Source organism: Electrophorus electricus, chromosome 4 (assembly GCF_041902795.1).
Source record: "Electrophorus electricus isolate QZ-2024a chromosome 4, ASM4190279v1, whole genome shotgun sequence".
Classification (NCBI taxonomy): Eukaryota; Metazoa; Chordata; class Actinopteri; order Gymnotiformes; family Gymnotidae; genus Electrophorus; species Electrophorus electricus.
In genome coordinates, this window is record NC_137500.1 from 8,670,055 (window position 1) to 8,693,282 (window position 23,228).

General features: G+C 42.4%; 1 protein-coding gene across 1 annotated transcript in view; it reads left to right on the forward strand.

Annotated features, from left to right (window-relative positions):
• The window catches only part of LOC113571825 (A disintegrin and metalloproteinase with thrombospondin motifs 20), a 77,989-nt gene that overhangs the window by 34,977 nt on the left and 19,784 nt on the right, over positions 1–23,228 (forward strand). The window contains exons 12-28 of the mRNA XM_027000985.3: positions 4,022–4,167; positions 6,039–6,220; positions 7,540–7,676; positions 7,837–7,954; positions 10,037–10,132; positions 11,449–11,615; positions 11,720–11,846; positions 11,999–12,125; positions 12,309–12,519; positions 12,684–12,848; positions 16,414–16,578; positions 17,945–18,064; positions 18,180–18,287; positions 19,280–19,444; positions 19,651–19,914; positions 20,774–20,935; positions 21,555–21,731. Of these exons, the coding sequence (XP_026856786.2) occupies positions 4,022–4,167; positions 6,039–6,220; positions 7,540–7,676; positions 7,837–7,954; positions 10,037–10,132; positions 11,449–11,615; positions 11,720–11,846; positions 11,999–12,125; positions 12,309–12,519; positions 12,684–12,848; positions 16,414–16,578; positions 17,945–18,064; positions 18,180–18,287; positions 19,280–19,444; positions 19,651–19,914; positions 20,774–20,935; positions 21,555–21,731 (2,637 nt within the window). The remainder of the gene's footprint in view (positions 1–4,021; positions 4,168–6,038; positions 6,221–7,539; positions 7,677–7,836; positions 7,955–10,036; positions 10,133–11,448; positions 11,616–11,719; positions 11,847–11,998; positions 12,126–12,308; positions 12,520–12,683; positions 12,849–16,413; positions 16,579–17,944; positions 18,065–18,179; positions 18,288–19,279; positions 19,445–19,650; positions 19,915–20,773; positions 20,936–21,554; positions 21,732–23,228) is intronic.

The window sequence follows — 23,228 nt, forward strand, 5'->3', positions numbered from 1 at the left end:
TTGTGTGTGTGTGTGTGTGTGTGTGTGTGTGTGTGTGTGTGTGTGTGTGTGTGTATCTGGGTAAAACTCTCTAATTTAGAACATGTGCTGGCAACAGCTGGGCTGATTTGTCCCATAAGGCCTTCAAATATCTCACAGCATTGTCAATTAAGGCCAGATCTTGACTATTTTGCCAGTACATAGCGACCCACAGAGAGTCATTGTGCTCTTTACTTCTCTGTATTTGCAGGCCCTGATCTCGTTCTCGCTGTCTTTTTTCAGAGACTCTGTGTGAGCCCCCTCAGGAGTACACTAATTGGAAATTTAGCGATGGTCCCAGATGTCTCTATGGCCAGAGAAGGCACCCCATACTATGTTTTTATTTCTTTGTCACCTCTTTTTCTGTCAATTCTCTTTTGTCAAGCCCCCCCCAAACTACCTTTCAAGCAAAATAAAGGAATTGTAAACATGAACTAGCAGCAGGGAAGGGAATGCCTATAGGCTTAGAGAGGCTTCAGAGTGTGGGCCAGTCTAACAGCCTGCTTCCCTTTCAGTGTGACAGCTCTTAGGGTCCTCATAAGGGGCTCCCTGGTGGTCCTGGGGTATCCTCCTGTACACAATGGGGCAGAAACACACAGACAAGACACACACACACACACACACACACACACACACACACAAACACACAGGGCTTAGAATGCATGCATTTAAGAGCCTGCAAATAAAGAAAGGTTTTACACAGGAAAGAGCTTATTAAGTGAACAAGAGTAAGAATGTATTTTACACTTTATAAACAATATAAGTGATATGGACAAGTTCCTAATAGGATGCTCAGTGCAAAAATTGGCATTCAAAGAAGCATACAAAACAATGGAACAATATAATGTGCAATGAAAAGCACTTGTGTAAGTTACACTGCTTTTCAGTTTTCTGAAACTCCTTCCATGTCAGATGTGGTTTAAACTTTTTTCCAGCTGAGGGATATTGAGTGTTATAAATTGCACAGCCAATTCAAAAAATAAAAAAATATATAAGTAAGTACAATAAATTAACCTCTGTAAATAAATGACAATTTATTCTGGAAGACAAAATATCAATTTTGTTTTATAAGGTGTGTTATGCCTGGAGCAATTAACACCTGCCTGTCATTTAGCATAATTAATCGCCATTCTTACTCTACCTCTGTTTTATCTGAATTGTCTTATTCAAACCCTGTTTTATACATTCTGATACCTGGTACAACCTAAGGCTACATCAACCCAGCATTAACCAATATCAGCCTGTTCCAATCTCTAATTGGCTAAATGGCCTAGTTTAACCAGGGGGAGCATAGCACCTACTGTGGCTATCATATACAGCACAGCAAAGCAGCACTGTGTTTGTGTGTTGGGGATTAATTAATGGGTTTGTTACTTTAAAGATTTAAATTAGCCAATTAACCCAGTATAATGGGTGAGCACATTCACAAAGCTTCTAGCTGTTATGAACGGTTCATACACTTAGTGTCCAGCATGGTGGAAAGAGGGTAGTGAATCACACTTAGTGTCCAGCATGGTGGAAAGAGGATAGTGGATCACACTTAGTGTCCAGCACGGTGGAGAGAGGGTAGTGGATCACACTTAGTGTCCAGCGCGTTGGGGAGAGGGTAGTGGATCACACTTAGTGTCCAGCACAGTGGAGAGAGAGTAGTGGATCACACTTAGTGTCCAGCGTGGTGGAGAGAAGGTTGTGGATCACACTTAGTGTCCAGCGTGGTGGAGAGAAGGTTGTGGATCACACTTAGTGTCCAGCACAGTGGAGAGAGAGTAGTGGATCACACTTAGTGTCCAGCGTGGTGGAGAGAAGGTTGTGGATCACACTTAGTGTCCAGCACAGTGGTAGTGGCTCAGCTCTGAACTTTGTGTCCTCACTAGGTTGAGGAGGAAGGTAAGAGTGGGTGGAGGACTGTGTTTATTCATCTGTCTTCTCCTTTAGCTCTGTTCGTTGCTCACCCTTTTCCCACAGCAAGGTGCGTTACGTTCCTCAGATTACTCCACTGAACCTGCACCCAGCTTTAGGATAAACCTCCTCCTTAAACAAAAACATAAAAAATGTTGTGGAAAAATGCAGAGAGACTGCTTTTTGTGTGGGAGTTTAAGTGCACAGTCAGGAATGAGTGATATATGCAATTTACAGTTTATTTTATACCACTGCTTTGTGAGTACTTGTGTCATGGAGAAGCAGAAACCCTATAGAAAAGATGTATATCAATAAATGCTTGTGCCTGCTCTGTGCCAAATGCCATTATTTTCTGCCATGGTATGAATGAGCCAGTCATGTAGAGCCAGTGACACAGTGTATTAATAGGGGCCACTGCGTCTCCTGCTTGTCAATGCCAAGGCATATTTTGTTTTCCAGTGTAATTATGTGATTCAGGTGGAGTGAAAGATTCAGAATGCATGAAGGAAAGGTGTAAGGAAAGACAGAGATAGAGAGACAGTGATATAATGATGCAGAGAGAGACAGACAGACAGAAGGGGGAGTGAAAGAGAAAAGCTGCATGTTGGAGACCGTAATGAGCTCTGTCGCTGTGCTCTCGGGTTTCCTTATCAGCGTGTGCGTGCCACTGCCGAGCCTGGAGCCTGCTTGTGCTATGTGTGTGTGTGCTTATGTGTGTGCCAGTGGTGGGCATGTGCTCGGGCTGACCCAGAGAGACAGACGCCGGGCCGTTCTGCATTCCTGCTCTGAAAGGAGCGCAGCGCCATGGACAGATTCGGTTACGGCTCTGCGATGAAGCAGAGCTGTGCTTAGTCACCCACTAGCAGTGCCAGTAAAGCCCCCTTTCCCCATGCCCACTTCGCAGTGGAACCTGCGCGGGTCCACTCACCTGTGCTGAGAGTGTGTGAGTATATGAGAGGTGAATAAAGTGGATAGGGGGTGGGGGGGTCACATTGTGTTAAGCGTTAGCCTAGCAGTAAATGTTATGTTAATAGAGTGTTTATTAAGCAGCTGTGAGTTGAGTGCTTTGTGAGAAGCCTGTAGCCATTCAGAGGATTGGTGGGTAATATATCCTAATTTTTTAAGTTATTATAGAATTTTAGACTCTGATCATTTAATTATTAAATCTGTGTATTATGTCTGCACCATTGCAGCTTAGCTTGACAGTATGGAGAGAGAAAGTGTGTGTCCAGATTGTGTGACACCATTAGTGTAGGAATGTATCAGTGATCCTGGTTAAGCTCAGTGCTACCCATCTGAAGATGTCAACACACACGCACACACTCACATGCACACACACACACACACACACACACACACACACACACACACACACACACACACATTCATATTCATGCATGTGTAAGTGAACAATGCAGGGTCCTCTCACCTTGCAGCCTCCGCTACTCCTGCCTAGAGAACAGTGGACCCTTTACCAGTACAACTGACAGGAGAGCAAAACTAACACTGGCCCCGTACCAGTCCAGCTGAGAGGAGAGCAGACCTAACACTGACCTAGGACCAGTCCAGCTGACAGGAGAGCAGAACTAACACTGGCCCCATACCAGTCCAGCTGAGAGGAGAGCAGAACTAACACTGATCCAGTACCAGTCCAGCTGAGAGGAGAGCAGAACTAACACTGGCCCAGTACCAGTCCAGCTGAGAGAAGAGCAGACTCAACATTGACCCGGTACCAGTCCAGCTGAGAGGAGAGCAGACTCAACACTGACCTGGTACTGTCCTAGATTTAGTCCTCCAGCTGGATCAATGCTGCAGCCTTTCTACCTGCATAAATAATAGCAGGATTAGCATGTGCTGGATTTTCTCTTCAAATGTAGTTTTAAGTATAAACCTGGGCTTAGGGCAGCAGGAATGAAGGGCAGACTCCACTCAGCCATACAGCCACTCAGCTGTAAATCAACCAGGGCTGTTGATGGTTTTATTTTGACACATTGTGTACATTGCTGGGTATCAAAAAACTGATTGGTATTAATTTCAATTTCCCTAAGCCTTGTTTTAAAACCTTCATGTATGTGTGTGTGTGTGTGTGTTTCCCTGTGTGCAGCACTGTAGACATGGAATGTGTGTGAACAAGGAGATGGAGACGAGAGCAGTGCATGGTGAGTGGGGCCCGTGGGGACCCTACAGCATATGCTCCCGGAGCTGTGGTGGAGGAACGCGGAGCACGTCGAGGGACTGCAACAAGCCTGAGTGAGTCCCCTCACACGACAGTGAGAGAGAGAGAGAGAGAGAGAGACGAAGAGAGAGAGAGTGAGAGGGAGAGAGAGGGAGAGAGTGAGAGGGAGAGAGGGAGAGTGAGAGTGAGAGGGAGGGAGAGAGAGAGAGTGAGAGGGAGAGAGAGAGAGGGAGAGGGAGAGAGAGACACAAACACAGAGAAAGAGAGGCACACAGAGACAAAGAGAGAGCACATCCCAAAGCTGTACACATTTACAACAGGCAGAGATCCCACACAGTGCATTTACATTTACAACATTTGTCAGACTCCTTTGTCCAGAGTGACTTCAGAAGTGCTTTGTAGTCTCTATCAAATGCATATCCTCCTGTGAGCATAGATAGGTCAGGTTATATTATCAGGCTAAAGACCTCGCTGGATTTGTAAAGAAGACAAGTTTTTTTATATAGTGCATGTTTCAGTGCTTAGTGACTCAGTAGAAGACCATGTTTCAGCTGTGCAGACCATGTTTCAGCTGTGCATGTTTCAGTGCTTAGTGACTCAGTAGAAGACCATGTTTCAGCTGTGCATGTTTCAGTGCTTAGTGACTCAGTAGAAGACCATGTTTCAGCTGTACATGTTTCAGTGCTTAGTGACTCAGTAGAAGACCATGTTTCAGCTGTACATGTTTCAGTGCTTAGTGACTCACTAGAAGACCATGTTTCAGCTGTACATGTTTCAGTGCTTAGTGACTCACTAGAAGACCATGTTTCAGCTGTACATGTTTCAGTGCTTAGTGACTCAGTAGAAGACCATGTTTCATCTGTACATGTTTCAGTGCTTAGTGACTCACTAGAAGACCATGTTTCAGCTGTACATGTTTCAGTGCTTAGTGACTTAGTAGAAGACCATGTTTCAGCTGTACATGTTTCAGTGCTTAGTGACTCAGTAGAAGACCATGTTTCAGCTGTACATGTTTCAGTGCTTAGTGACTCACTAGAAGACCATGTTTCAGCTGTACATGTTTCAGTGCTTATTGACTCAGTAGAAGACCATATTTCAGCTGTACATGTTTCAGCCAGTGGAAGTTCCACTTGTTTGCCAGGACAGAGAAGAGTGTTGTTGTCTGGAGGGTTTGTGTTTCAAGTCAATCAGTACTAGAGGCTTGAAAGCAGTGTGGTGCAGAATGGGCTTAGATTAGTGCTTTTAGGGATGTGGGAGCTGCTCCAGCATTGGCTTTGTAATTGAGTGTTAGTCATTTAAATATAATGTGAACAACTACAAGATGGCAGACCCTTGAGAGGTTGAAAACAAGCCATGCAGCTGCATTCTGGATGAATTGCAGGGGTCTGATGGCTCAGAGGGAAAGGTCTGCCAAGAAAGAGTTGCAGTAGTCCAGTCATGAGATGCCTAAGCACTGGACAAGCACCAGAGTGGCACCCATAGAGAGAACTGGATGGATTTTTCTGATGTATAGGAGCAAACTGCTCTGCTGAAATGTAGTATCATTGACTAAATCAAGGGAAACATTTGTTATGCCTGCGTTTACTGCAGCCATGAAAAAAGTTTAGCTCCTTATTTGAGTCTTTCTTTGTAAAATAATGTTTTTAGACTTGCCACATCAGAGAGAACTAATTAATTAAAGGTCAGTTTAATATATTTGATAACATTTTCAAAGAAAAATACCACTGTAAACTTTCATAAAAGTAATCAAAAATAAATATTTATTGTCATAAATATTTCAAGAAAGCCTCCCATCTTTTTATGGCCTTTTTTTGTTTTTCTTCTCGTTGTAAGAGAAAGTATTTATGGCTGTGTGTGTGTTTATGTGTGTGTGTGTTTATGTGTGTGTGTGTTTATGTGTGTGTGTTTGTGTGTGTGTGTGTGTGTGTGTGTGTGTGTGTGATAGGCCAAGGAATGGTGGGCGGTTTTGTGTGGGACGCCGCATGAAGTTCCGCTCGTGCAACACAGAGCCATGTCCAAGGGGCCGGAAGGACTTCCGGGAGGAGCAGTGCTCCCAGTTTGACGGCAAACACTTCAACATTAACGGCCTTCCTCCCACAGTTCGCTGGGTTCCCAAATACAGTGGAAGTGAGTATGCATGTACTACACTGGAGATCAGTTCCTTTCATTCATTTTCTATTATAACAATGTTCTGATAGAACATTGTAAGTGAATATTGGCCTCTTACTTCTCAGATATGGCTAAACTGGACCTGTATTGTTTCATATTAGCTATTTAACGTATTTACATGGAGAAGATGTTTGAAATGCCTAAGTGTTCTCCATTCCTTTCATTTTCATTGATTTGAGTAGTTTGATTCTTAGAGCTGTGATTCTGTGGATTTCTGTGATGTTGCACAGTGCTTGTGTAAGTGCAGTGAGTGTGGCTTAAAACCCCTCCTGAGGTGTTCCAGAGAGAGCTCGCTTTGCCCTGGCAGTACACTTCTCTGCTTTCCACTGTAATGACTGTTTATTTAAGAGGACTCAAACTCACTTCCTCAGTGCACACACACACACACACACACACACACACGCACACACACACACACACACCACACACTGTTTCTTTTCCATTCTATAGAAGACAGAAAAGGCGTGCAAGACCCGTGCTTGTCTGACCGTGCCTCTAGTTGGACTCAGGCTGAGTGCTGAATCTTTCAGGTGGCTTTCCATTGCCACTCCATGCACTCTTTATTTAAATACACAACAGGGAAAATCAGCAGTGCCTCCTACACACACACACACACACACACACACACACACACACACACACACACACACACACACACACATGCACACTCACATATGTGACTCTTCGTATGTCACTTCTGGCCCAGCATGGGTTGGCTGTCCGTCTCCCTCCTGGGACCTGTCAGTGTAATTATGCAGACCCTCCACTGTTGAGGAGAGCAGTGCTGGTGAAACTCCAGCAGTCATTATAAACTAAAGCAAACAGAGAGGACCCTCAGCCACACTGCTGTCAGAGCCGATGCAGGCTTGTCTGACAGCCATGTTTCACTGACAAAATACTGCATTTTGTTAGAGTTTTGTTAGAAGCTGCTCTTGTATAGAAAACACACCAGTGCAGCAGTCTCCTCCAATCTGCAGACTACTTCTGGATATGTAACACAATCCATTAAGTTATGCAGCCTGCATAATGCAGGAGCATAAATCCATGTCTGGGTCAGGTTTGGTTTTCCCAGTCATCAGGGAAGCGTTTACAGCTCTTAAAAAATCTGCATTATGAAGCCTTATGAAGTGTGTTAGATTATTTATTTTTTTTATAGACAGACGTAATTAGATGAAAAGTGGAATAGGAGCGAAACGCTGTTTTAAATGTTGCTAGTTTTATTGTGTATGTTTTCAGTGTTGCTTGTAATTGGCTACTGCCATGGCTCCTGTTTGTAGTCCTCATGAAGGATCGATGTAAGCTGTTCTGTCGTGTTGCTGGGACGATGGCCTATTACCAGTTACGAGATCAAGTGGTAGATGGAACACCATGTGGACCAGACACTTACGACATCTGTGTACAAGGCCTGTGCAGGGTACTCAGCTGTTTCCTTCCACCATTCTCTGCCACACAGTGTACTGGCCTTTAGTGACTGGCCTTGGTCATTGTTTTGAATAGTTCTGCTCTTGATGCAGCTCTGTATGTTCAAAGTTCTGCGTAACTCCATATGCATCTCTATGTCTCCATTTCTCCAGCAAGCAGGTTGCGATCATGTTTTGAACTCCAAGGCAAGGAACGATAAGTGTGGAGTGTGTGGAGGGGACAACTCCTCATGCAAGACTGTTGCTGGCACCTTCAACAATGCACAATATGGTAAACTAACTGTTGATGTGCTAACTGCCTCCCCTCTTATGTACCAGTTGGGAAGTTCATGCACAGACCTCTATATCTAGCTGTAAACTGGCTCTAACTAATCGCAATACTCTGATCTGAGCAGTGTTCCCCGTCTTTAAAAAGCTTAAGCTTTGTCTATCAGTGAGGCAGATCATGCCCGTCCTGATGATTTGTGGGTCTGGGTCTAAGTGCATCTTTTCAACAAGTCACCTTGTAAACTGTGAAACTGATCTTTCTCTTACTTGAAACAATTCCAAGCAAATGTTCAGCAATAAGCAGAATATTATATTAATAAATACTCATAGAGTAAACCAGTCTAATACTGAACTATGAATGGGCTTCAGTCTCATCTGAACCTCTAGCTGGTGTGCTGCATTTGGCATCTGATGTGCTCATCATTAGAACGAGCTGAACACGATGAGACATGGGCAAATATCAGCTCAGACTGGGGTGAGGCAGGGGCAAACAGGCCGTGTGCAGCAGGGTTTCCGTCCCTTCTCTGTACTCCGTAAGGAACAAGAGTACTGTAGTTTCTGCTGCAAGTGTTCAGCTAATTTGCAAATTTGCAAGCCCCTATGAAGCATGCGGGGTGGTATGGCATGGTAAACACTATGTGGTGACACTCTAATTACAGTTCTTTGAAAAACTGATAATACTTGTAACTTCCATTTAGAAATTGCAGCTAACCAAGTAAATACAGTTCTATATGCGACTATATGTAGGTGCTGATTACAACAGAGAAAATGGAAAATTCCAGGGAATACAGATTTATTCTGGTGCTTAATGCCTTAATGAATACCTGTGGTGAAGCCCTTCCATACATTCTTATAGTTCTGATGTGAACTAAGGCTCTTTGGTTTTAGTCTGAGGTAGACCACATGAATCCTCAAGCTTTGACCAGGAGTGTGTTCCCTTTCTGTTGTAGTACCGTGTTTACATTCTGGGCTCAGGTTTTGGGCTGATCCTATCGTGTGGGTAGTTTGAGGCTTGGTCCACTCTCTCTGATCTCAGATCAGTGAGTGGGCTTTTGTATGGATAGCCCACTGTTTACACTGCTGAATCTGACCAATCTGAACATGTGCCTGTGTGGATGTGGTAATTTGTGGACAGTTTGAGATTCAGCCAGCTGTCTGTGATCTCAAATTGGTGCATGTGGCTTTTCTCCGTGGGGGAGGCAACTATTGTGGTTTACATGTGTCAGACCCAACGTGCACTTATAGGTTCACATTGTCCACACCAGTTAGACAGGGACATTAATCAGCATGCTTCTGTTTCTCTCTGGAAATGGACTATTTAGAGAAGGACTGTTTGTAAGTGGATTTTCTGTGCAGTATTTGTTATAAGTGTGTGATGACAACTGTACTGAATCCTAAAGCTTTCAATAATACATTGATCACATAGTTTAGAAAGTTCAGTGTGAAAACTGTAAACTTAGAATAGGAAAGACTCACTTTAAGTACACACAGGTCTGGCAGTTTAACTGAGGTTGTAAATGAAGGTGTTTCAGGGTTGTGCAGAATGGACAAGCACAAGAGCCATAAACCTTATCGGTGCTGCCCCCTATGGATCCAACTGTCAAGTAACACACTAAATCTCTTCTCTTCTCCTCTCCTCTTCTCTCTTCTTGTCTTCTTTCCTCTTCTCCTCCTCCTCTCCTATCTTCTCCTCTCTCCTTGTCTTCTTTCTTCTCTCTCCTCCTCTCCTATCTTCTCCTCTCCTCTGGGAGAAGGTGAGCACTTGCGGGAAATTAAAGGGCAGCTCTGAGTTCTAAGGCGTAATTACTTCTACCTACGAGGTTATTTGTGAGGGCAAGGCCTTTTCCTTTGTTTTCATTCTTTGCTTTCTTTCATGGATTTGATTCTCCACATGTGACAGTTGAGTTCTAAAGAGCACTCTCAGTCTCCCCTGCAGCAGTCTGAGCAGCATAGTGGAGCTATTATCTCTTAAGGTGTGAAAGACAAAAAACCTCACGGTTCTTTTCCAAACATGTTTTAAAAAATGATAATACATTTCTTAATGTTCTTTTTATTCTTTTTTTGTTGCTTTCTTTCTGTTTCCCAGGTTATAACATTGTGGTGAAAATCCCAGCTGGTGCAACCAACATTGATATAAAGCAGGTCAGCTACTCAGGGATGCCAGAGGATGATAACTACCTAGGTAGGTCCTATCTAGGGAGGCAGCCATCCTGGGCAGCACTGTAACTCCCAGGTCTCAGTTATTATATGTGCTTCAATCATTGGCAGAGGAGGAAATGTAGCAAAGAAATCTGATGTATTTATTATAATATTTATGGATTCTCATATGTCATGTGTCTCTCATTGTGGATAAATTCCATACGTTATGGAATTCCATAAATTCCATATGGATAAATTCCATAGTGCTAGTGAAAATGAAAAGGAGACTGTCAGTGTAGATCTCACGTGGGCCTGCTCCCATACTCTGAAAACAGAGGGAAGAATTAGGAACCCAGACAGTGGGAGAACTGTGGGGAAATAGGGGTGAAGGCAAAGCAAACAGAGTGTCAGAGAGAGAGAAAGATGAATGAGGGGCACAGAGGTGGTAATTAGAGACAGATGGAGGGAAGAGGTTGATAAAAGACTGGAATAAGGAGGGAAAGTGAACAAGTGTGTTAAGGAGAGCACAACGTTTGCTTAAACTGTTCACACCGTGGCAGGGCAAAGTGACTGACGCTGAAGGGTGATGGGTAAAACAAACACAAGAATGTGGTTGTGCACATATCCACATTTACCTGACACACACATTCATGGCATTTAGCTGATGCTTTTATCCAAAGTGACTTACAATTATGACTGAGTACAACCTGAGCAATTGAGAGTTAAGGGCAGTAGTGGGGCTTGAACCAGCAAACTTCCAATTCCAAGTACCTTAACCTTAACCTCTCTCTCTCTCTCTCTCTCTCTCTCTCTCTCTCTCTCTCTCTCTCTCTCTCTCTCTCTCTCTCTCTCTCTCTCTCTCTCTCTCTCTCTCTCTCTCTCTCTCTCTCTCTCTCACTGTCAAAACACACAAAACAAAAACACACACACACTCAGACACACACAAATATGATCTCAGAGGGAAACAAAAACACACATATTTAGCCACCCTGCAGTGGCTGTGTGCAGGTTAATCACATCAGTCTCACATTGCTTCATTGTGCAGTCTGACATTAATAATTCAGTATATAGTGTTTTTTGAAAGAATAATACCACATGCGATTGGCTATGTGGAAAATGCATTCCCAGGACTTCCTTTTAACTTTCACATATAGGGAATGCATAACATCTATTTGATGATAAACCCTATTTATTCTATTTAGTTGCACAAAAAAGAAGTCCATGAATTACAATACTGTAATGATGTGCTTACATTTGAAACTGCAGTAATTAATACATACAGTGTTGAAATGATCACTGGAAGGTGCAATCCTATGGTGCATTCATGATTACTTGTGCGGTTTTAACCTGCCCTGTTAGCTCTTTCGGACAGCCAGTCCAACTTCCTGCTGAATGGGAACTTCGTGGTGTCCATGTTTAAAAGGGAAATCTCCTTTAAGGGGACAGAGATAGAGTACAGTGGCTCCAACACCACAGTGGAGCGTATCAACTGCACGGAGCGCATCGATGAGGAGCTTATTCTCCAGGCAGGTGGAGCATGGTGCACCACACACAGAGTCTAAGGCTTGCAATTTGGGTTGTCTGCTAGGAATAAAATTATAGAGCTGTCATAAATGCTGGTGTGACTCAGGTGCTGTCTGTGGGGAACCTCTATAACCCAGACGTGCGTTACTCCTTCAACATCCCCATAGAGGAGCAGCAGGACCGTTTTGTGTGGGACTCCAGCTCCTGGCAGGAGTGTAGCCGCATGTGCCAAGGTGAGTTTCTCCCTTTCCTCTCTCGCAGCAGCCAGATTGGATCAGACCTTCTACACCAGATGGTTCAGGGCTCAGAATGAAACATATAACCCAGCATACAGTGGATGTCATTCAAGGTGCATATGTTTATGTGTGCACATGTGCTTCTGCAGGAGAGCGGCGACGTAAAGTGGTGTGTGTATGCAAGAGTGACCACCTGGTGGTGTCTGACCAAAGGTGTGAACATCTACCTCGACCCAGGGCAGCTACAGAACCCTGCAATACAGACTGTGAACTCAGGTACACACACATACAAACACACACATACACACACATTTATACTGTTAAAACTTCGCAGGCATTCATTGGAGGCTGTAAATTAACTGTTATGTCTAAGATTTAAGTCCAATTTACACCCACTGTTCATGAAGTGCCTAAAGATACCCAGTGTCATTGACTGAAACAATCTTCTTGCACCCTCAGGTGGCATGTTGTGGGAAAGAGTGAATGCTCTACTGGCTGTGGGCCTGGGTATCGGACGCTGGAGGTGCTGTGTATGCGCTACAGCCAGGTGAAGAGAGGGAGTGAGAGGGTGGAAGCTAGGGCCTGTGCAGACCAGACCAAACCCCAGAGCCGAGAGCCCTGCCATGGAGACTGTCTGCAGAAGAGCTGGCAGTATAGCGCCTGGTCTCAGGTCAGCTGTTTTCAGAGCTTGCTCAGCTAGTCAAGGGTTTAAATGCTGTTTAGTCATAGGTATCTTGGGATTTAGTTTTTTGTGACACCAAAGTCTTTTAAGTGTCAAAGAGCTTATGTAAAGTTGTGCTTGTTGCAGTGTTGTAAAGGCAGGTTCTGTTGCAGTGTTCTAAGAGCTGTGGGAGGGGCACACGCACACGAGACTCCTATTGTATGAACAACTTGGGCCGCAGGCTGGTGGAGCGAGAGTGTAGTGAGTTTCAGAGGGTTGTCACTGAGTCCTGCAATGACATGCCCTGCCCTGAGTGGTCAGTCAGTGAATGGACCGAGGTAAGTGGATGAATCCATATACACAGACACATTATTACATTTATTATTACATTACTATATTTATTTTAAGGTTGATCATTTGTAATACCTTATTACATTATTGGGAATGTACTGTTTTCATTAGTTTTTAGGGCCTTATGTTAATATCTGTTAATATCTAGGCTCACACTTGACCTAAGAAGTACTATCGCTGCATTAGGGCAGGAAACGCCCACACAATCTAACAATCACATCCTTTCAGGGGTTCAGGAAACATCCCTCTACTCCCACCACCATGAGGGCTGCTGATAGAATTATACACTTCAAACATTAAACATTTGGTATTGTGGATGGATTAAATTAAAATGCACTTAAATGCATGTATACATTATATTATAATGGCTTTAGATGACTTTACTTTGGTCATACAAAGGAGAAATACATAGAGAAAACTGAACTAATAACATTATGTAATCGTTCTATTTCCAATTAAAGGTAAGATAACAGCCCCCTGAAAGCTGCAGGGCCTTGAAAAAGTATTCATACCCCTCGAACTTTTCCACAGTTTTGTATGTTACACCTACAAACTTAAATATATTTTACTGGGATTTTATGTGATAAACCAACACAAAGTAGCAAGTAATTGTGAAATGAAAAGAAAATGATACATGGTTTTCAATGTTTTTTTTTGTTTTTTTTTATCTGGAAAGTGTAGCGTGCATTTGTATTCAGCCCCCCTCAATCAATACTTTGTGGGATCACCTTTTGCTGCAATTACAGCTGCAGGTATTTTGAGGTATGTCTCTACCAGCTTTGCACATCTACAGGCTGAAATCTTTACCCATTCTTCTTTGCAAAAATGACTCAAGCTCAGTCACATTGGATGGAGAGCGTCTGTGAACAGCAATTTTCAAGTCTTGCCACAGATTCTCAATGGGATTTAAGTCTGGACTTTAACTGGGCCATTCTAACACATGAATGTGCTTTGATCTAAACCATTCCACTGTAGCTCTGGTTGTATGTTTAGGGTCATTGTCCTGCTGGAAGGTAAACCTCCGCCCCAGTCTCAAGTCTTTTGCAGCCTCTAACAGGTTTTCCTCCAGGATTGCCCTGTATTTAGCTCCATCCATCTTCCCATCAACTCTGACCAGCTTCCCTGTCCCTGCTGAAAAAAGCATCCGCACAGCATGATGGTGCCACTATGTTTAAAGGTGGGGATGGTGTGTTAGTTTTCCACCACACATAGTGTTCTGCATTTAGGCCAAAAAGTTCAACATGTTTGCTGTGTCCCCTACATGGCTCGTGACAAACTGCAAACAAAACTTCTTATGGCTTGCTTTTAAAAATGACTTTCTTCTTGCCACTCTTCCATAAAGGCCAAATTTGTGGAGTACACAGCTAATAGTTGTCCTGTGGACAGATTGTCCCACCTGAGCTGTAGATCTCTGTAGCTCCTCCAGAGTGACCATGGGCCTCTTGGCTGCTTCTCTAAGTAGTGCTCTCCTTGCCTGGGCTGTCAGTTTATGAGGAGGACCATGTCTTGGTAGGTTGCAGTTGTGCCATACTCCTTCCATTTTTGGATGATGGCTTGAACATGATGATGATGATGGATTGCTCCGTGAGATGTTCATAGCTTGGGATATTTTTTTACAGCCTAACCCTGCTTTACATTTATATGTTCCTTAGTTTTCATGATGCAGTTTGATCACTAATGTTCTCTAACAAACCTCTGAGGGCTTCACAAAACAGCTGTAGTTATACTGAGAATAAATTACACACAGGTGGACTCTATTTGCTAATTTGGTGACCTTGGAAGGCAATTGGTCACATTGGATGTTATTTAGGAGTATCAGAGAACAGGGGGCAGAATACAAATGTAGACCACACTTTCCAGATTTTTATTTATTCAAAAATTTGAAAACCATGTATCATTTTCTTTTCACTTCACAATTACTTGCTACTTTGTGTTCATTTGTCACAAAAAAACAATGCTGACAGGTGAACAGGGTGGTATGCAACACTATATATCCCAATGACACTGACTGTGAGATTGAGGGAAAAATATTAACAACATATCAATGAAGCATATGAATACGCTGAAGTAAATATCTTAAAAATGTTCTGTGAACACATTATTTACATTAAGTTGATATATTGATATAGTGTACTCTGATTGGTTAGCTTCCACCCATCTGTGTAAAACAGTCTGTTTATTAGAAATAATTAGTTTCCAAGCTGTTCACGGTTTCACATATGAACGTGCGGTTCTCTGCAGTTATGCAGGACTCTGTATAATACATATGTAAAAATACTGGTGGCATTAGAAACTTAGCTAGCAGGTTGTCTAAGTGCTGGTAGGAGAACAAGATGGAAATTGTTACAAGATTGCCTCATCTTGTTGCAAAGAAAATGGCCGAAATTCCAATGAGGCCTTTCAGACACATGATAAAAGTGGTTTCTCTGAAAAAGAGTTACTCAAGTTTGGTGTGTACTTTAGGTGCAGGGAAAGTGATAATACATGACTTCAGCATAATACATGTGTAAAAATACTGGGGCATCAAACTTTGCTAGCAGGTTAGCTATGTGGATTGCAACTATAACATTACAGCTTGTAATCATAAATCCACATCTACACTTGAACTCTGTTTGACATATAATGATCAAAAAAAGCAAATTCATATTTACACACTTTTTTAGGTAAAAGTAGGCCTGCAGCTGAAAAGGCGTGCAGTTGTCAAGTTAGCCAGAGGGATTTTCCATTGTGCCACACAACGTTGGAGCTGCCATCCTTCAGAGATGTGAAAATGCAGAATCGAACTGTTCATGGCTTTTGAAGCAGTCCTCCGTGAAGTGCCAGTCACGCATTAAAATAATTGGCACAGTGGAAGAAGCAGTCGTAAAAATTAAGTTCAACCAATGAATTCTTTATGGTTTTATCTTTGGAAAAGCATACAAAGGAGATTTCCCCTCACAGTGCAGCACAGCACCTTCTCGAAATGGCTACCAAACCAAACAAATTCTTCCCGGCCTCCTGTAGTTATGTGTTGTGTGAGCGTGTGGCCAGACTTGCCAGTAGGCAGGTACAGAAAGCGTTATGAGACACGACAGGGAAATGAGGAGGGACCAACTGTGACAAAGTGAAAACAACTGAATGAATCAGATTGTAGACATATCTGACTCATTCAAGACAATGTTACAGATACTCTGTTGTTAATTTATTAGTCATCTACAACACTAAAAATCAAAGTGTTAACAAAAATTATATATCTCATGAAAAAGACTATAATATAATATATAACTCTTGGAAACAGTGCATTCCCAATAATATAACAATGTATTACATTATTGGCAAAAATACTATTACAATAATGGTTAAGTCGTTGCATTTCATTATTAGGCAAATTATTACATTATTGTGTTATTACATTTTTTGACTGAGTGCAAACTTTTATTACATTTACGGGATTATTACATTCTTAGAAAATAATTACAATATTGGGCTTTACACACACACACACACACACACAGACATACATACACGCTTAATCCGACCATGTGTCTCGTTTGCTTTCTGCTGGGTGTACAGTGCATGGTGACGTGTGGCAGTGGACTGAAGCACAGGCAGGTGTTCTGTGTTACGCTGGAGGAGCGGCTCAGTGATGACCGCTGTGATCCCAATAAAAAACCTGTGGCCACCAGCAGCTGTCTGCTTCCAGAGTGTGCCTCCTGGCAGGTTGGCATCTGGAGCACGGTAAGAGTGTGTGTGGGGGGGGCTAGCTCACATATTGCTCTTTTAGGGATATGAAGATGTTGAAAGGGAGCTGGTTCAGGGGAAATGGATTTCAGGTCCAACAGAGTGCTCCATAACTCAACACAATATCAAATTCCCAGAACACTCATAGACACACACACACACACACACACACACACACACACACACACACACACACACACACACACACACACACACACACATACACACACACACACACATACACCACCTCACACATTCAGTCTGCCAACTATCTATAAACTATCTATACCATGAGTGTATGTAAGTCTACCACTCCCAAACCCAAAACACACACACACACACACACACACACACACACACACACACACACACACATACACACACACACACACATACACCACCTCACACATTCAGTCTGCCAACTATCTATAAACTATCTATACCATGAGTGTATGTAAGTCTACCACTCCCAAACCCAAACACACACACACACACACACACACACACACACACACACATACACACACACACACACATACACCACCTCACACATTCAGTCTGCCAACTATCTATAAACTATCTATACCATGAGTGTATGTAAGTCTACCACTCCCAAACCCAAAACACACACACACACACACACACACACAGTTGCTATTAAAATGCTCAACCTAGACATCACATTGTACATCTATTAAATAGAATAGATAAGACTTGGGTCCTTCATGTAGGGAAGATGTGTAGGAGTTTGTTGCTTAATGTCTGCGTAAGCATCATTTGCTGCCCAAATAAACACATCCTGGAGCACTTCCTCTGTGCCTTTTAAACACTGAACATGTGTTGAGTCAAGGCAGATGGTGATCAATTGTGTGTGTGTGTATGTATCTGAGAGAGAGAGAGAGAGAGAGAGAGAGAGAAAGAGAGAGAGCAAGAGAGAGAGAGTATGTGTGTGGGGTGTGTGTGTGTGGTGTCGATGAAGCAGGCATTAGTTAGGCTAATAGTCAATCTAAATATACTTCTGAGTCGTGGTGTGTCCTGGTGAAGAAACTATTCTTCTTTGAGCTTTATATTGTTTAATAAGTCCAAAAACACCAATGTTCTTCTGGATAAGATTTTACAATAACAAAATGTATTACTTTTCCTTCTATTTAAAGCAGAATTGGATGGGATGGGATGATCTATGTGGTCTAATGTAGACATATCTGATTTTCCAATGAAACTGGTGCTAGAATAAAGTTAACTGTCATAATGAGGACAATTTTACAATCTTGTGCTAAAGCTTTGTTTAGACACCAGACACTGCATGATATGAATCAAAAAGAAAGAAATGTGTGTGTGTGTGTGTGTGTGTGTGTATTGACAGTGTGCAGTGTCCTGTGGCCATGGATATCAAATGCGAGCAGTGAGGTGTGTATCTGGTGTTTATGGTAAGACCGTGGATGACAGGGAATGTAACGCAGCCTCAAGACCACAAGATAGTCAGGTACACACACACACACACACACACACACAAATCTGAATTGCACATAGACAAGCAGTCAAACTGTAACTGTATGAGTGCTATGTCATCTTGTTTGGGTGTGTGTGTATATGGGTAGGAGTGTGAGATGCCAGCCTGTCCACGCGCACCACAGACAGTCAGCACAGCTCGACCTATAGCACATGGGCAGCCACTTACCCAGTGGAGATACGGGTCCTGGACTACAGTGAGTTAACACACACACACACACACTCCCATCAACCCATCTGTGATGACAAAGCTCAGCATTAGACGCCTCTTTTTTAACACACATTATTTCCATTCCTAATGTGTAATGTATTTCGTTGCAAATATGAGCATGCATGCACACACACACTATTTCTAAACACAGACATTACATTTCAGCATCCTTGTTAATCCAGGCCTTGTATGGGCTTTTATCTGTGTCTAGAGACAAGGGCTAACTCAAGTTTGGACCTTCAGGGAAAAAAGATAGAAGCACAAACACACTTAAAAGTCAGGTTATGGTCATGGTGGCTGTCACTGATATGGCTGTGGTTTAAACACTAGTCTCTGCCTACTTGTGAAGGCCTGAGTGTCGCAGTGCAAGGAGCAGGATGCACAAATGTCTCTCAACACAGACAGACATTTATTTAGGCAAGCACAAATAATAATCGATATAGCACTCCCACACAACAATCAGTACAGCATGATTTAAACGATGAACGAGAAACAAGCACACTAATATAAACATGAGTACAAAACATAAACACGTGAGCAGGAACACTTACGCTAACACCTACAATAACCAACAACTACACACAAACAGGGGTTTATATACATACATACATAATGTGAACAATAAGGTTCAGGTATGAGATAACAAGGGGGCATGGTAGTCACAGCCAACACAGTCAACAGATACGAGTCCCACAGCATGTGGCGGGCCGTGCCACATGATGTGTTGGCTAGGAGAGCATACCGTTATACTGCTGAAACAAACTGAAACATGTTTCTGAAAACTTATTTATTTAGACAAAAAGAACCATAACCTGCTTCTTTTTATTACAATACCTCCTTAAAATATTTCATCATTTTTGTGCATTTCAATAAAATTGGTAAACTTTGCATGTGTTTGTGTTTGTGTGTGTGTGTGTGTGTGTGTGTGTTTGTGTGTGTGTGTGTGGGTGTGCGTGTGTGTGTGTGTGTGTGTGACAGTGCTCAGTCTCCTGTGGGAAGGGTGAAAAGGCTCGGTATGTCAGCTGCAGAGATGCTCAGGGCGGAGTAGCTGATGAGTCTTACTGTGCACACATCCCTCGCCCCCCAGAGTCCTTGGTGTGCTACAGCCCCTGTGGACAGTGGAGAGAGGGAGAATGGTCACCTGTGCGTTTGTCTTCCTGTCATTCATTCATTCATTCATTCATTCATTCAGACATATTGATTGACTATACGTAAATTCAAATTAATCAGCTCTCCATCCTTACCAATCCATATCCAGTATACTTAGCACTTTATTTCTTAATGCCAGCTACAACCTAATGGACACTGGACCAGTCTTAGATTACTCTTCATCTCTCTGTTGTCTCCAGTGCTCTGCGTCGTGTGGTGTGGGCCGCTCCACACGACAGGTCGTGTGTATGAACTACAACCAGCAGGTGGATGAGTCTTTCTGCCCCCTGGATGAGAAGCCCAGCTCTGAGCAGGAGTGCGCTGCAGCCCCATGCCCCTCCGTCTACCACCTGTGGCCCAACAACCAGCCATACTTCCCCCAAGACCCAAGCAGCCATCTGGGGCACAGCAGCTGGAATGTCCCCTCCACTGACAACCAGTGGCGGACTGGGCCCTGGGGATCAGTATGTCCTCCTGTTATTCCACACCAACAGTCACAGACACACACAGACCCAGACATATTAAAGAAATGGGAACCTTGGGAGCAATATTTTCAGCAATAATCTATCTTTCTAACATAGAATGTTAATTACAGTGTAGTCCACAGGGTTTCCAAAGGAGCAGAATGGTTCAGACAGAGGCCCTACGTCAGCTGTCCAAGCAGAGTATTTCTCTTCTCTTCTAAAAGCACTGTGCTTGCACAGCTGATGAAGGACATCCTGCTTCCTCTGGAAACCCTGTGGACTACATTGTAATTAATGTATTGTTTCTCTGGAAACCCTGTATACTACACTGCAGTTCTTTACTGCCTATACATCTTTAACTACAGACATTGTAAAATTGCACTCCCCTAGCTCACATGGTTTAGAGCACATAGAGCAAACAGCTAAGCTCATGGGTTCCACTTTCATATGTATGAACATATAATTCTCACTGGATACATCTGCTAATTGCTGTAAATATTTAAAATTGTTTTCAGTATAATGAAACCTGTCTTAACAGCCTTAATAATTTCACTTCTAATAAATTAATTAATGCCAGTTATTTTCAATAGACTTTATTACAGTCATTAAAAATATTGTGAGTGTTGCCCTGTTCCTACATTAGTGTCATTACTAACACAGAATACCAGATGTTTGTTCATATTTACTGTAAAATCTATTCATAATATCTACTCATTCATGCCAGTCATTCTCATATATGCTTTTGGACCTTTTGGCTGGATGGTTCCTGTGTTAATGCTGCCTTTTATCATGGCAAGCAGAAGTGCCTTTGTGTTTTGTATGTATGTTTTCTAATCAGACTGTGTTTGCCCTGCCATAGTGTTCCAGCACGTGTGAGGGTGGTTTTCAGAGAAGAGTGGTGGTGTGTCAAGACTCGGAGGGCCACAGCACTAGTTATTGTGACGAGAGAGTCAAACCCAGCGAGTCAAAGAGCTGTGACTCAGGACCCTGTCCTCTCTGGAACTATGGCATCTGGGGAGAAGTGAGTAATCAAGACGACTTACACTTACCCAAATTCCGTTGCCTAAATCTCAACGTTAACAACAATAAATACAACAAGAAATAGGAAACACAATGAAAAGTGCATGAATGATGCTGGTGGCTTGGAACAAAATGACTGAAAAAACTACTACAATTTGATAATTCATTAACTGTGATTAACTGGAGCTGTATATGGAATAGCTAAAGGCTGCTAATGTCCTCCACTCTTGTCCTCATTGGCATTAAATTTGAAGTTAATGCACTTAGTTAAAACTCTGTAATTGATTAAATATCACATACTTCAGTCTTGACCTCAACTTGGCTGTGTGGTAAATGCCTTGCTGAAACTAGCACTAGCAGCAGTATTATCACTCCATTTTCCCCTTCAGATAAAATAAGAATTTCGAAACAAGGATTATACTGGCCGTTAAAAATGACTTAACATTTCCCTAAAAGCAATTGGCTTGTAATGGGAAGCTAACTGAAACAGAATGGGAAATTTTGTGGCTTTTCTGTATTCTTGGTTTAACACACCTTAACAACATATGTCTCCATGCCTTTTCTCATGACCTCTCCCCTCTCTTTCTGAAACGATTCTTCTCCCTCTCTTTTACCTTCAGTGTACAGTGTCGTGTGACGGGGGGCAGCGGACGCGGATGGTTGTGTGTCAGCGTCCCACTGGGCAGAGGCTGAGTGAGCACAGCTGTGACGTGCTGGACAAGCCTCCTGACGTGGAGCAGTGCAACACGCAGCCCTGTCCTGGCAGTGCCTTCTGGCACAGGCGACCGTGGAAGCCGGTACGATAGAAACTCTTTTTCCCATCTCCTCTTCTCTCACTCCTCCTCCTGCTTTCTGTCTGTAAATAAGACAGGTCACCTGATGTGTTTCCACACTGTGGAAATTGTTGGCTTCTAAGAATGTAGAAGCTTAAATCCCTCCAGTAGCACAGTATCAGCGGAGTTTCAAACAGCGCAGAGGCTCAAATGAGTACAACTGTCATTAGTCATTTAGAGCAGACAAAGGGGAAGATTGCAGGTTCATGAAACAACTGGATGGATACGATTTAGGGAAGCAGCTGGCTTTTTAAAAATGTGTTCAAGTGTTTCAGAAAAGCCAACAAGAAGGACTCCAGCAATTCAGGGTCTGTCTTTATAAGGCATTTCATTCCACCTATGCATTGTGACAATGAACTCCAGTGTGCTGGAGTCAAGCTTGAGTGGGAGTGTTTGGCACTAGTTCCAGCTCCTGCTCAACATAGCTGAACTCACACTGGCATGGTGCTGATTAGCCTAAAACCAAGGTGCTTCTCCCTCCTGGGAATTATTACAAACACATGTAGCCAAACGGTAGCAAAGGCTTTAAATGAAAGCTGAAAATTAGCAGGACTGTGTTGTCTGACAACACTGATTATTTTCATGGGGGGACAAATAATTAAAGTGATATTTATTTTCAATGATAAAAGGTTAAGTAGTTATTAGTGATGGTGCACCCTGTAATCAAAGAACACAAGTGTATATTTGTGTATAAGAGTTATATTATTATGTATTATAAAACAGCAACAAATGACTATAACTGTATATTGTATGACTGTATATTGTATGTATATCTTTGTACAGTATGACATTTTAGTTTAGCAGTTTTTACACAGTAATATTTAATATTTTCTCACTGGTGCTTTTGGTCTGACAAGTTGTATAGGACATATAAATGATGCTGTTTTTGAGTATGTTTCTCTGTGATATGAAAATAGTGTTTAAAAGATGAATGGAATTGATTTATTTTTACAAAGTTTTTTTTTTTCCATTTGAAACAGCATTTAAAACCCCTCAGTGACTATAGTAAAATTAAATATCTTTTTCTAAACAAACTGTTCTTAAATTTAACTGTGAAAACAGCCATAACATACTGCAAGACATTTCTCAAAATGCACTTGGTCAAACATGACCAACAAGCTGATTTTTATAAATGTTAATTAGAAATGTGAGCAGCATTCCACCTCTTCTTGCTTCCAGTCAAAGCCAATCCCAATAATATAGGATATGTAGTAAATTATCACTTCCAAGTCAAAAATGATCACTTCCAAACCAAAAAGTGCTTACATTGCCAAGTTCAGATTAATAAAGTCATATTACAAAAAATATTTTCTGCCTTCAGCCTTTGTTATATTGTTATTTTTGCCTACAAGTAAAAAAACAAATGTACAAATATAGTGCAATAATACATTTCATTGCAACGATTTAGCTCTTCATTGTGGCTATGATTTTATGACCAGTGATTGGCTGTATAGCTTAGTT